The 15,075-nt window shown below is 36.1% G+C and overlaps 1 protein-coding gene across 4 annotated transcripts; it reads right to left on the reverse strand.

The window, feature by feature from the left end:
* Positions 1 to 1,044: 1,044 nt before the first annotated feature.
* On the reverse strand, positions 1,045 to 8,031 carry hmga1a (high mobility group AT-hook 1a). Of its 4 annotated transcripts, none has more exons than XM_051880585.1 (5): positions 7,864 to 8,031; positions 6,869 to 6,975; positions 5,480 to 5,569; positions 4,594 to 4,653; positions 1,045 to 3,123 (listed from the first exon to the last, which is right to left on the reverse strand). In XM_051880585.1, the coding sequence occupies exons 2-5, from the start codon at positions 6,956 to 6,958 to the stop codon at positions 3,058 to 3,060; spliced, it is 306 nt and encodes a 101-aa protein (XP_051736545.1). In that variant the 5' UTR covers positions 6,959 to 6,975; positions 7,864 to 8,031; the 3' UTR covers positions 1,045 to 3,057. The 4 variants fall into 4 exon arrangements, with proteins under 4 accessions (XP_051736545.1, XP_051736543.1, XP_051736546.1 ...); XM_051880583.1 differs by having other exon boundaries at positions 5,480 to 5,572; XM_051880586.1 differs by lacking the exon at positions 7,864 to 8,031 and adding an exon at positions 7,265 to 7,413.
* Between the last annotated feature and the right edge of the window lie 7,044 nt (positions 8,032 to 15,075).

Consider the following 15,075-nt stretch of genomic DNA (forward strand, 5'->3'; position numbering starts at 1 on the left):
CTCGTCTGTTGGATCAGACCACACGGACCAGCCTTCGCTCCCCACGTACATCAGTGAGCCTTGGGAAATGCCACGCACTTTTAATAACAGGCCTTTGCTACATGCTGCAGCTATGGATCCCGGCGGAACCACGGGTAAGATACACAATCATTCAAAATAAAATTAAATAAAAATATTAAACCCATATCTTTGTCTAGTTTCATTCACTCACTAGCATGCACTCTAATAGTAAATTAGACTATTTGCGCTATCGCTCTTTGATATTTAATGCACGTGCGGAGTCAACGTAGCACCTCTGATACAATGTTTGGGAAATTTTTGTAGCTTTGTTTAATAAAAATATAGCATGAATATTTAAATCTTTTGCATTTCGCAGGTAGTTGAAGACTGGATTTAGATTTTTAAAAATGTACTGTAAGGGAATACTAATACTTACATTTTATGCATGATATGACAGCTTTTGGTGAGTCTATAATGTAACAAATTTCTCCTAATGAAAAAAAAAAAAAAATTACATAAGCCCAAGATTTTATTACATAGAGAAAATTATATTATAAACACATTGTTACAAAAAAATATAATACTGTGCAGTTATTACAATGAGTTTTTACAAGCAAGCCTGAAATACCCACAACAGTATTTGCAGAAAAACTCAAATCTTACAAATTCTAAATTATATACCTCAAAAAAAAAAAAAAAAAAAAAAAAAAGTACAGAAAATGTTTTTATAGCACCACTGCATTTTAAAAGAGGAAAGAGGCTAAGTTACAATCAACCAATTGACTTTTTAAAACGGATTTAGGTTGATAGAACGTTATTTAACTTAAATGAGCTACGATGGAGATTTTGGACCAATAATTTTACTCTGGCAGGGCAAAAATGGAAACCAAGGGAAGGATACAGTGTCATTATGGCTAATTAGGAGAAAGATTAAGATGGAGTTTAAAAAAAAAAAAAAAAAAAAAAAAAATTCTAGTCACACTGTACAATAGAGTTGTATTTGTTCCAAGCAGTAACTTGAAGAAATACAGTCACACCAAGATATGTACGAATTCTTAACTTTATTACCATTTTGAATATAAATTCCTGCAGTCCACAATAGAAAATGCAGAGTGTATACATTGAAAAGGCTGATCCCAAACCAGTTGTGTGCACGGGCACATAAAAACAAGACATCAGTATTGAGGGGGCATGTTAAAAACCACTTCGTCAAACAGCCATAGTACCATCATGATCTACTAAATGGGGGCTCAGAGCTAAGCAACTAGCAGGATGTAGTTTATTACAAAGAAAGAAAAGAAAAAGCCCTAACCTTTAGGTGCCACACTAAATCATTTTGTCCATGATACAACAAATCAAAGTCAATTCAGTGCACCAAACATATGTATAGAAAAATAAAACTAAAAACACACAAACCTATATCTCTACCACAGTCTGAACTTGTTTTGCATCTCTGTGACTCAATGCAGTAATTCCTGTGGTGTGTCCAGATGTTTATACATGAAAGTTTCTGTTCATTGATGCACACTCCTGTAAGCAAAACCAGTTTAAAACAAAAATGAAGCAACAAAAATCCCACACTGGAGACAGTTATAAATGGATCAGACACTGCACTTGGAAAGAAACAAACACTCTTGCCAAAGGCTGCACTGAGACCAGCTGAACGTCGTCAGGAAAGAGAAGAGTAATCCGTCATAGGCTGTTGTAAAGTGAGGTATGAACGTGACGGTCAAGTCCAGAGTAGAACTGACCTGGTTGCAGTATTCCGGGTTTAATTAACCATGTTTGTAGCAGCATTAAGTTCTGAGAGGAGACCCAGTCACTGGACCGATCAGCGTTCCCTGACATGGAATTTAACACGTCAAAAAAAAAAAAAAAAAAAAAAGCATGAAGAAAAGAAAAGCAAACGTTGTCTGGGTGGACTATAATAGTACAGAAGTGACATGGCTGGGAAGCAAAATGGAATGATCTAGCATTTAACATTTGCATGCAAGATTTGGGGCTGAAAGAAAAAAAAAAAAAAAAAAAAAAAAAAAAAAAGCACTGCTGGCGTCAAGTCAACTGCAGTGCATTTTTGGAACAAGAATCAGGCTGCCATACTTAAGTTGGTGGTTTAAAAGAAAGGAGAAAAAAAAAAAAAAAAAAAAAAGAGAACGTTTAGTCACTTCCAAAATTAAAACCAATCATCAAGCAAATGGTTTCTTAGCATATCCAGTAAGCTGTATTACACCGAAAATGGGCAGAAATGGGCTGACTACATAGCCTTTGTGTGCCAGTAAATTTAAATTGCAGAAAGTGAAATCATGATGGTGGCGAGACGGCGAAGGGCGTTATTATAAAAAAAATAAAAAATAATAATAATAAAAAAAAAATAAAATAAAAAAAAAAGGTTTCACGACAAAGCATTCAATGATATGTTGATTACAAGTTAAAAGTCCTCTAAATTATACTCACTCAAAAATACGCTCAAATTTTATTTCTAGCTTGAATCACGGAGTAGCTAAAAAGTATAACTGGAGACATTGAGTTACCACACACGCACACACAACCCAAGTAAAAACAAACGAGTAGGTCAATTCACCTTTGTCCAGTACACAATGACATGAATTTCACACAACCTACCATATCTTAGACTTGTAAAAATAAACTTGAATTCTCAAGGCCTGAAACTGTTGTTTGCGAAAAGATAAAACTTCAGTATTTTGCAAATCGCTTTGTGTCAAGCCGCCATCAGAGCATATCTTTGTCCAGTATAACGACAGACGCTTTCGACCAATTACCCATTGAGTGCGAGACATATACAGACAGGCATACACATGTGCATGCATCCATGAATGGACATACAGTATTTTGAGTCTTTTTCCAGTGGTGTTACACAGAGAAGGCGCATGAAGTGTGCAAGCCTCCCTGACACTAGGGGGCGCTAGAGCGTAAGGTGAATTGGAGGGCTAGGGTGGCACTAGTGTAAGGGGGGAGGGGGGTGGGGGGGAGGGGTCAGTCCAGCTCTGGTCAACAGGAAGAAATAACGTTGGATTGTGAGGTAGCACGAGTTGCTAGTTACTGTTCCTCTTCCTCCTCCTCTTCTTCCTCCTCAGAGGACTTAGATGGCTGCTCCTCCTTCTCCTGTATTGAAGACAGCAACAAATGAGAAAATCATTTACATATTTGCATTAAAGCATGCAAAATACAATAAAGTAAGTAATGGTCACAAATTCACACAACTACTGTCTATCATCTCAAATACAAAAGAATGAAGAATCTTAATATGATCAGAGTCATGTCTCAATGGGCCTGTCCAAATACCCACTTGATGTGGCAGGAAGTGTGCAAGACTGTCCCAGGTTTTAAAAACCCCAAAGCTCAGTGCCCTTAACACACCATCTCGAATACCAGTTTGGAGCAGTATTCAAGGCCAAGTATATCCCATCATGGAACTCATGCCCCAAAATCACAAGATGTTGAGAAAACATTCCACTGCAAGTTAAATTAATTAGATATTACATATAATTTGATAGTAAAACAAACTGTTGCACATTGTATTGGTCAAAAGATGAGTGTACAACATTTGCAACTGCTTTTTATCACTTAATCAGAAGCACCACACTGTTGCTAAACTGTTCCATATGGAGTACTGAACATACATTTAGAAATTTTTTAAAAACAGTACTGAAAATAAAATTAAAGCTCTGTAAACACTTGCATTTTCACAACCCCTCTAAGTGTGTGCCATTTGGTAATCAAAAGTCCTATACACACTTGCAGACTTCACGCCCACTTGAACACTTTGGCCAAATACAGGAACTATGTCATGCAAGTAGAAAAGTGGTCAAACGCAAAGAACAAAAGTGTGGGTATTTGGACAGACCCAGTGACCGCTGCGTTCATAAATTTAATACAGCCTTCTGTGTAATTATGGGTCATAAAATACGACTGCTGCCAAATTAACATTTTGCGCAACTGCTCAAAGACGACACGTGGTAACAGTTCTCTATTTAAAAAAAATTAAACGTAACCATAACAAAGGGTTTTAAACATTTTGCATGTGACATATATGCTATTAAAATCAAACCAGAGCTTCCCATGTTTGAAGTTGGAATGATTAATTGAAGGAAATGTGCTGGCTTTCAAAGCAGGGCTGCAATAACTAGTAGTGTGACTCAAAGCCTGGGGTTTCTGTGACTCAACTTGCTGGATTCCTGCAGACATGTTTGAATGAGGAAAATCAAACTGCAATGCCAGAACTGTGCCTCATGTGACAGGAATGCAGTACAAAGACACAGGGGTGATGACTACACAGTGAGCTGTCGAGGAAATGGAGGGCGGCACTGGGTTCTGCCGGATTACATGCCAAACTGACTTAAAAGCAAAATAAAAGCTTTAAAGATATTTGATCTGTTCTTATAAACAAGACCTACAGGAGAAATGGAGAGCGAGAGAGAACTGTAAGAAATCTCTCGTGAGAAGCAGCCAAATATTTTCATTGTTGCCCATGGCAACTTACCACACAAACACTCGTTTAGCCTTGTGGTTTTTGCTAGAACCCACACAGAACAAACTCTTAAAAGGCACAAAAGAGAACACATGAGAACTTACAGCTTTCTTGGGTCGTCCACGGCGTTTTGTCCCTGCAGGTGCCGAAGCCGTTGCTGCTTTCTGAAAGAGAATGAGAGAATAAGCATGGTGCTACATGTGCAGATGAGCAGTAGAGGGCAGTGTTGGGCTTGTGCTGGCAGGTGGCCCAGGGGCAGCGGGTTCATTGGCTATTATATTGGAAATGGACATGAACAGCACGCAGTGCACTTCAGTTCGTCAGCCACCTGGTCCGGAGCTGAGAGACAGCTGGTACAAGCGGGTAAGAGAAACGGCAACATGCGCACGCGCACACAAACAAAAGGACAAGGCAGTGTGCTTATAGGGGGAGGGGTTGGTGGGACAGCTGTTGTCATGACAATAGATGGCGGGGAAGAAGAGTGGAAGCGGGGGGTGGGGTTATCTCAGAGTCTGCTCTGCTGCTCGTGCACCTGCAATGCACAGCACTGGCTACGCCACAGGAAGCTAGCAGGAAGTCAGGAGATTCAACCGGAATTGAGCAACTGGTTTTGTCTGCAGACTCGAAAACAAGACTGTTCTGATCGCACAACTTAAAAAAGACATACCAAAAGTAAGGTACCAAGAAATCGGCTGTAAACAAGAATGTTTACATTAATAATTTACAAAAAAAAAAAAAAAAGTGTTAAATAATCAAAGGTTCCAAAAGAGAGTTTTTGCAGTGATTCCATACAAGAACCATTTTTGGTTCCCCATAGAAACATTGCAGTGAACAGTTAAGAATTTTCTTCCTCTTTGTGTGAAGAACATTAATGATCCAAAGAACTTTCCACTATATAGTATAATACTTTTCTTTTACTTGGCAAGTTTTTCAGTTACTTGTCTTTGTGAGGCGGTAGTTGTGGACAAAACCACTGAAATGTCTACTCACTTTGCCCCTAGATGTCATAGAGCTGGGCTTGTTTTTGCTGCCCTTTGGTCTTCCTCTAGGTCTCTTCGGTGTAGGTGATCCACTTGGCTCCTGCTGCAAGAAGATTGAAATGGGGTAAATAACCAGAAAATAATTTACATGTACACAAACAAGTCAAGTGTGGGTCACCATATACTGGTGGATAACTTAAGCATGTGCTGTTCATAGTTAACAACTGGTTGCTACTTTAAGACCAACAGGTGGCATGCAGTCATTGGTTGCCAAAAGGGAATCGAATACACTGTAGACCACTATTGCCTAACTATCAGAATTATACCAGTTAAATGTGCAATGTATGCATCTGGATAGTGTGAGCCAGCTGCAAGTAATGCATATAAAAGCTTCGGTCTCTTCAGGGAGAGGAAACCAGGTTTACGTCAATATGTGGACTAGCATTTACGTCATTTGTGTCAGAGAGAAGAGTATGAAAAGAACGACACTTATTAGTGCATTTGCATTCCTTAGTCATTTGGCAATTTTACAACTACACAATATACCAAACCTGGCCTGGAAAACAGAGCTTTTGAAAGAAAACAGCATACTGCATTTGCATATGTTAGTTGTATCATATTTAGTGCAAAATTTACAAAGTAATAATACTGTTAGAATTACCAAAAATGAATGAATATCTTCTGAAATGTAAACTGAAATATACTGCAATTAAACTGAGCATGTGACACATGGGTGCTGTCCACATGGCTAAAATCAGCATGTATGACAGGGTATTGCTACAACAGGGGTAACAGTTAATAAGTCATTTTGGTGGTTTAGTAAAAATTTAGTAAAAAAAAAATACTGTAAGAAACTAAGATAGTGGTGCATAATGAGTAATTATCTTGTATGATGGTGGCCATGGATTACTATTCAAAGGCTCTGATTACAAGGGTGAGTAATAGAAACTTTAAACCCAATGCACTTTTGAGGCCCTATGAGTGACAGAAGTATGAACCAATCAGATGCTGGCATTTCCCAACAGCCAATCAGTGAGCAGATGAAACAGTAAGTGGGTTACTGCTAGTTTAAAGAGATCATGTTACAGGCCTTGGTCATCTTGCCACTACAGATGACCACTGCACATGTTAAGTGTGTGCAATTGAGTTGTAGATGCACCAAAACAAAGACCCTAATATGGCCTATCAGTTAAGTGCTTTACAAGATTAAGTATCACTTTTATTTTAAAAAAAGGGTTCAGATTTCCTCATCAGTACAGACATCAAAAAAATAAAAAACACCCCAATTCGAGCATTATTTTAACCTAAAACACAAACCAAGGATAGTGTTTCCATCTCACCAATATGAAATCTACCAACCCATTGAAAATCAAAACGCCCCCTGATAGCACTGCAATACCTGTGGGTGTTTTCGTGGTCTTCCACGTCCTCTTTTCTCAGCTCCATCTTTCTCTTTAGGAGCCACTGTGTCCTTGCCGGAATCACTCATTTTGTCTGACTGGAAAACTGCATGGAAAGAGTCGGTGGATTAGCACAATCGATTAACAAACACGATAACTGGTGATACAACATAAACTTTAAATACAATACGCGGACATTTAGTAGACACTAAAAAGTGGAGTAAAAATTAACTTTACAGTGCGTGTAATGAAACCGTACGGAACGACCGGCTTCTCGTTTGTTTACAACACGCGCTAGGCCTGAGCTCGCGTGAAGTAAATCCTAACACAATGTCGGTTATAAGCAAAGATGTTTAAATCACGACTTGTCCGTTTAAACCGTCGGATTTTAATACCTTAAAATGGCAGAAGTGAAATTCGTCGATGTTCGCTGTGCTACGGCGGAGCTTTAAAACAGAAAGCTAAAAGGAGAACGGCGGTTTCTACGGATACCCCGCAGTTCCAGTGCAAACCGGAACACGAACACACAGCGCGAGATTCGCGCCCTTTTAAATCCCCAAGCGCGTGAAAACAAGATTCTGTTGTTTACACTGCGAAGAGCTTTAATCGACTAAAATATTATAAATAGGAAACAAAGACGAATTAAAGCACCAGAGCTTTGTGAAAAACATCATTTGAACGATTTAAAATAAACGATTTCAGCCCTTTGTTTCAAAACCCCCCAAAGTTATACCTTTAAAGAACTGCAATGTTTTCTGTATATAAATAGAGTTCCTTTGAGAAGAGTGTGGACTGAGTAAATTGTCTGCATATTCTCGTAAGTAATAAAATCCGACGAAAAACGCGCCACACGAGCCCGCCAATCTGTTTAGTGTTTGTTAATCCTTTTAAAACAAAACACCTTTTTCCTGTTTTTGTTTTCTTATTTCTGTTTTGCAAATATTTAATAATACTAAAGGTAACTTAAAATGAATAAGAGATATTTAAAACCTACCCTTTTAAAATGAGCGGTTGGGACGAAGTCCAAAACGTGTAAACCAGCGCGGTCTGCGAGCTGCGAATGAATGAAAGACAACAATCGCCTTCGGGAGTTTCAGGGGCATTTCACGGGGTCTTCCACACGGGAAATAGATCAACAGTAGGCGGAGACAGTGACGTGCGTTTGAATTGTCAGTAACCAATAAGCTGCATTGGTGGTAGTGTCCTGCCAATCACGATAGCGTGGCCGCCGGACACGACCAACCCAGAGATTGTCTTGACCAACCGTTTTTGTTTGTAATGTTGTTACAGGTTTTTGTTGTTACCGAGCCTTTTTTTTAAAAGAAGGGTTTTAAATCTATTATTACCCTTTTTGTATTATTTTAGGGTATTTTCGCAAGCAAAATGTACACACTTACACCAGGTCAAGACTTTTTTAGAATTTAAAAAAACATTTTCATTTTTGAGACCTTCAAATGATAAAGAGTTTTGTACAAGAAAAAATGTACTAAAATATTTTCCAAATCTCCCATGAGATCTGCTGTATTTTGTATATTGTTCTAGACTAGTATTTATGTAGTATTCTAGTAGATATCTATCTACAGTAGCCAGTTGCATAAACTGCTGCTAGTCTTAAAGTTAGTCATGTATATTTTTTCTTCAAGACTGGACTTAACTTTTTAAAGTCAGTTACAAGGTAAAAAGACAGATCAGTCTAATTTGAATCGGAAAAGTTGATTACCTCTTGGTTAACTGCTAGTTGGCCAAACTTCTTAAGACAGTCTTAACATAATGCAGTGGCTAAGTTTATGCAACTGGCCTCTGATCACCACTGAGCTGTGTGGGAAGTCATTTAAACATTTTTGAATGCTTGAAAGAAAGTCCAGTGTAACAATCTCAAACATTAGTCATAAAGTTATTATTTAACAAATCGTCTTTCAATTTAATCGAAAGTACAATTCCAATAATTTTCTCACCATCTTGTTCCTCCAAACCTGTATACATTTCTTACTGTGGAACACAAAAGAAGATATTTTGAAGAATAAGGTAGCAAAAGACATTGGACCCAAATGACTCTCTCTCTCTCTCTCTCTCTCTCTCTGTGTGTGTGTTTAGAATGATAGGGGGTGAATAAATTATTTCTTTTTGGGTTAACTATCCCTTTAGTTCTAAGAAATCATGAACAATATGAAGTCATTTATATTCATTGATGAGAAATAGTGAGAACATGAAAAATATATTCATCATAAAGACCATTTATGACCAGAACATTACTCACATATGCTAGTATAATGATGCACTTAAAGTCACACATGTAGTGCATACACATTTAACCCTTTCAGTCTGATATCTGGTCTCAACAACATGTGTTATATTTATTCGTTAATGATCAACATAGAAACTGACTTTTTTTTTTTTTAATATGATCATAAATAACTCTGGTCTGATATAGCAAACATGACTGCATGCATTTAAAGAGAAGCTTTATAGTGATAAAGTCCTGAGACTTGTGAAAGGCTGGCCTTTTCCTGTTGAAGGCTGTAGGCTAAAATTTCTTTACATTTACAAGACAAAGCGAGGTGTGATGCTGCCGCTATTGGCACCCCTGCTTTGGTCAATAAGCATATTGTGTTGCAAATAAGAGTAAAAGCACAGCACCATTTAGCACAGCCTCTGGTGCATTTTACTTACCTGTGTTTTCACAATGGGCCATTTGGTCTACTGAGACATCTTTAAATGCAAAATCATGCCACTTATATACCATGCAAATAACATGACTAATTCCCCCATTCTTGCTGTTTACAGACGAGTCATTGTGAGTCAGTGTGTATTCACTAATCAAATTATATATTTTTTTCAGTATGAACTAAAAAGGAGCCACTTTTGGAATGTCTTGATGACAAACAGAAAAAACATTTATGCTGTTTGCCATCAACATCCTGTCTAAATGAATATAAACTTGTTTGAGGCTGTTTTTCATTGGCACTGAGACTGTTCTTTCCAAGGCATTTGTCATACACACCTCGAGCAATAGGCAGAGGAAGAAGTATGAATGAACAGCTGTAATGCTTTTTTCTGCTCAGCATGTGCTCTGCTGGCACTCGAACTACTACTCTCTTATTTTCTCCATGCACTTCCTTCTTTTTTACTGGCCTGTCTTCCACGCCCCACTCATGCACACATGTATGGTCACAAATATTCACCCTCTTGCATTATGTTTCTGTTGGTAACACTTGTACTCTCTCTGGATTTAATGAATGAAATGTACATGCACTGGAAGAAAAAAAAAAGTAAATAATATGAATAGGGCTATATTATTTACATTTTTTTCCTTCCAGTGCACATTTCATTGACAGTATGAGGAGACAGACCACTCATAGAAAAAATGAATGGGGCAAATCTGTTGCCACATTTTGTTGCTGATTTTAAATATTGAATTGTAATCATAAAGTAAAAGGAGAGCCTTTCCCAATTTCCCAAGACCGAAGCTGCACATGTAGGGGCGTTAAGATGACCTGAGTGAACTGTGAATGACTTAAAGGGACTTTGTCTTACATTATATATATATATATATATATAAGTAAGGTAAAGATAACTGAATTAATACAGCCTTTAAAAATAAGGCCAAATTATTAATAAAACAAAAACACTACTGTGAAATAAAAATAAAAATACAATATACAAAAATAGTTGGGATATGGTAAAATGATTAGAAAAAAAGTCTGCTTCTACACTTTGAAGCTATAAAAGATTATTACAAACACTCTTTATATAATGTACAGTGTTTTGAGAACACTATATTTATTAACAGAGTACGAAGTGCAGACAGGAAGGGACGTGGAAAATGTCACATTTAATCAATAAAATATAAAAATCACACATTGTGGTTGGCATACACAAAGTTTATTCACTTTGCAAGTGAAACTGGTAATGTAGTTTGGGTAATTTCTTAGTTTTTGAGGGCATATCATGCAACTGGTTCATATTGGAATCTACCTAATTTAACTGTCTATACCAAGTAAAAGATAATTATAAAGCAAAGCAAAGATTGATTGGACACATTGTCTTTGCTGTCTACAACAAATGATATTGAAAGTGTTTCTCCTTCAAAAAAAAAAAGGACAAATGGAAAAGGTACTAGTAATTTTAACCATAGAACACAACACAATGCAATGCATAATTCAATACCTGCAAAAAATCTATATAGAAAATTGCGTTAATATTAACAATATTAAGCCCATTGTTTATGGACTTTTCTTAAAGTGTTCCTTTTAGAGAGCTGATAAACACATCTATTGTTTCTCTCTTATGCATAAATGTATCGATAGTTGCATTTTATTGCATTGTGCACTGCTTTTGCTGTCCACAACTCAATTAGGTGTGTTTTCAAAATAATTGAAATTTAATTATATGGACCACATTTAAAATACTTTTATGTCATCTGTGAAGCTTGACGGCTACATTCACAAATTATTTTGTTAAGACGCAGCTGAAATTCTGCAAAATAAAGTCACGTGAGAGTAAATGGTAATTTCAGGTAACTGTTCCTTTAAGAAAATGAGTTCGCTTTTCCTGTTTCGCTTTTCTATAATCGATTCTTAAACTTAAACCACAGCTATTCTCTTGTCCTTTGTAGCACTTTCTTTGTTCATGTTTGGACTCAGTGCTAATTACATACGGATGCAGCCTAACCAGCTAACAGGGTAGAACCATGTTATCCCTCAGTTCTGTGTGGTTTATAGGTTTCAGTAGTACGAGTCACGGACACTTTAACATTAACATTCGTACACAAACACGTTGGGCTGGCATGCGGACAGAGAGTGATGGGAGCGAACATATATTTTCTGAATGAAGGCAGAGGGAGGAAGTGGAGCACAGAAACAAACCCCCGCCATTTTTCAAACCTGATTCACTATTACTGAGTCAACTCTGAATCAGGCAAACACAGGATGTGTGATTCTCTCAGAACAAATGAACGCACATGTTTATACAAAATCATAGTACACAGATGTAAATAAATACCTTAAAGCTGCGTCCTCATTTTGCTGCGATTCATTATCTCGGTAACTAGTGTAGATTCCATATTCGACAGTATGGCACGCATCTGTCTCTTGTTCTACAAGTTCAGAACAGTTAAGTTTAGTAGTCCAGATGCAGAAGTAGCATGCTATATTTTCTTTACTGCAACTTAGCGATTTGTTTATATTAGCCTGTATTTTCATTTTAAAATGATTAAAACATTCAACCGAAAACCATGACACATAGGCTATACTTTTTACTATTTTGTGTAAATCTTTTGCAGTGTGGTGAGTAAAAGCACGCACCCCAGCGTTTATTTTAATGTAAATATATGACCTTTTTTCCGATTGTGAGCTTGCCGCTGTGTAAAGTTACATACAGCCATTACGACTGTTTCGCTCACTCATTAACTTTAGCGTTGATGGGTTTTCCACACGAATGCAACGCACAGTGGTTTAACTTCTTTCACTGCACTAAAAGTGTCTGGACATAAAGCCCATTAGAATTTTTGACTGTGGTCTCTTTGCGCAGCTGCATGCTTGTAGCTACATAGATAGTAATTGGGCACTTTCCTTACGTTTATCAACTTAAGTGTTTCACGCTTTGGCGGACTCCACCGTATAATCTGTCCCGCCACAGTTTCATAAGGGAGACAAACAAGATGAATTTAAAACCACTGGTCTCTATTATATTATCTAAGTTTTTGCTGCCATCTTGTGGGTGATCAGATCTTAGGCGATAGAAGAAGCCATGTTAAAGGGATCATGTTAGTCATTAACTCACCTTTATGTCACGCCAAACTTGAATGACTTTCTTTTTTTCCGTGGGACGATATGTTGAGATATTCTGTCATTGTGGAAGTCAGTGGTAACCAATAGGTACTGTTTGGTTAACATTCTTCAAAATAACTTCTTTTGTGTTTTGCAGAAGAAAGAAAGTCATACAATGTAATGACATGAGGGTGTGTAAATAATGACAATTTTTGTTTGTTTGTTTGTTTTTATTTCAGTACTGTTAAAAATCCAATATATTATAGCCTACAACTTAAAGTAATTTGAAGCAAAAGGTGATCCTTGGAAAAGTAAAAACATAGTAAAGCAGACAGGCTTAAAACTACACTACCGTTTAAAAGTTTGGGATTGGTAAGATTTTTAATGTTTTTAAAAGAAGTTTCATTTGCTCACCAAGGCTGCATTTATTTAATTAAAAATACAGTGTTACAACCGCCTCTTAATTGTAACAGTAAAAACAGTAATATTGTGAAATATTATTACAATTTAAAATAACTGTTTTCTATTTGAAAATATTTTAAAATGTAGTTTATTCTTGTGTTGGCAAAGCTGAATTTTCAGCATCATTACTCCAGTCTTCAGTGCCACATGATCCTTTAGAAATCAATCTAATATGCTGATTTGCTGCTCAAGAAACGTTTATTGTGTATTTTTTTTTTTTTTTTTTCAGGATTCTTTGATGTAGAAAGTTCAAAAGAACAGTGTTTATTTGAAATATAATCTTTTGTAACATTATAAATGTCTTTACTGTCACTTTTGATCAATTTAATGCATCCTTGCTAAATAAAATTATTCGTTTCTTTAATTTCTTTTCAAAAAATTAAAATTCTTACTGATCCCAAACTTTTAAACAGTATTGTATAATGTTACAAAAGCTTTGCATTTCAGATAAATGCTGTTCTTTTGAACTTTTTGTTCATCAAGGAATCCTGATAAAAAAGTACACAACTCTTTTCAACATTGATAATAATAAGAAATGTTTCATGAGCAGCAAATCAGCATATTACAATGATTTCTGAAGGATCATGTGAATTTTAAATTGTAATAATATTTCACAATATTACTGTTTTTACTGTATTTTTAATTAAATCAATGCAGCCTTGGTGAGTTGACGAAACTTCTTTTAAAAACATAAAAAATCTTACCGATCCCAAACTTTTGAACGGTAGTGTACATTTTTGCCAAACTCATGAATAATGATTCAATACACCATAATTGGTTCAAAGAGATCAAATGACAAAACTAAAAAGACAATACGCACAAAATGTTTGTCTAAGAATTACATTTTTATACAATTTTGTTACTTTTATAGACAGGGAATTTGGTGGTTGTTTTCATTATTTCCAATCTAATGATTTTATTTTATTTAGTTACATTAGCCTTAAAGCTCCATATTAAGATATCCATATTTAGACTATTTGTCACCATACATTTAAAAGAAAATGTACCGACTGATTACAATCTGTAATTTTACTGCTTATTCTTGCTATCCTCACATAAGATATATTAAATTGTTAATGTGTGTAGTAAAGTTGTTCTTTACTGTTTCTATTGGGAGACAAACAAAATGTTCCCACAAGAGGGCACTCTGCACCTGGACAAACACCTCATTGATCTGAACGAATGATGGGAGAATTTTATTTGTTCAGAACTATTTGAAAGGAAACCCAACTAAACAGGCTTCATTACAAACACAGTGAAAGAATCTGTTAATTTTGATTAAATAAATTATAGGTAGCTGTGTTTTGTATTTTTGCTTTTCAGTGTTTGGCTGTTTCTGCCGCCGCAACATTGCAGATTCTGTGACACATTTAAGACGTGTGAATTCTTTCAGCTTAACTGCAAACTGTCACAGAGCTATATTATATTATGGCACATTAGATGCTTCATAAAAACACACTTATTTATATCGTCTGCTTTAGTGCAGTGCTTCTCAACCCTGTTTCTGGAGCCACAGTGCAACAGTGCACATTTCTTAATCAAACAAAGTCAAGTCCATTTTTATTTGTATAGCACTTTTCACAATACTGATTTATTTTTGGTTATGTCACCCATCTTTAAGCAGTTTAAATGAAAAGTTAATTGTCCCATAATACTTAGAAAAGACAATATACATAGTATATATTTACAAAATATCTGGCCACAATTTATATGAGGTATCATTAATGTATTTACATTTAAAAAAAATAATTGTTAGATACAATGTACTTATTGTGTTAATGTATTGCAAAACACTTGTGCTGCTATTGAGGTGGATATGGGTAAGGTTAGGGACAGGTTTAGTGGTATGGGTAGGTGTAAGAGTGGGTCAAGGGGTCAACAGTGAATAGTTTACAGAAATTAATTACAGCTGTAATTACATGCTGGTATTTTTTTTTTTTTTTTTTTTTTTTTTTTAAATATAAGTACAATGTTAA

Source organism: Ctenopharyngodon idella, chromosome 22 (assembly GCF_019924925.1).
Source record: "Ctenopharyngodon idella isolate HZGC_01 chromosome 22, HZGC01, whole genome shotgun sequence".
NCBI classification, from domain to species: Eukaryota; Metazoa; Chordata; class Actinopteri; order Cypriniformes; family Xenocyprididae; genus Ctenopharyngodon; species Ctenopharyngodon idella.

What these genes read in the sequence shown, in the direction of transcription:
- hmga1a (XM_051880583.1), bottom strand. Translation starts at nt 6,958, where the DNA reads ATGAGTGATTCCGGCAAGGACACAGTGGCTCCTAAAGAGAAAGATGGA. An exon ending in CTATGACATCTAGGGGCAAA is followed by an intron (nt 4,654 to 5,479) that starts GTGAGTAGACAT and finishes ATTCTCTTTCAG; the next exon opens with AAAGCAGCAACGGCTTCGGC. An exon ending in GTGGACGACCCAAGAAAGCT is followed by an intron (nt 3,124 to 4,593) that starts GTAAGTTCTCAT and finishes TCTTCAATACAG; the next exon opens with GAGAAGGAGGAGCAGCCATC.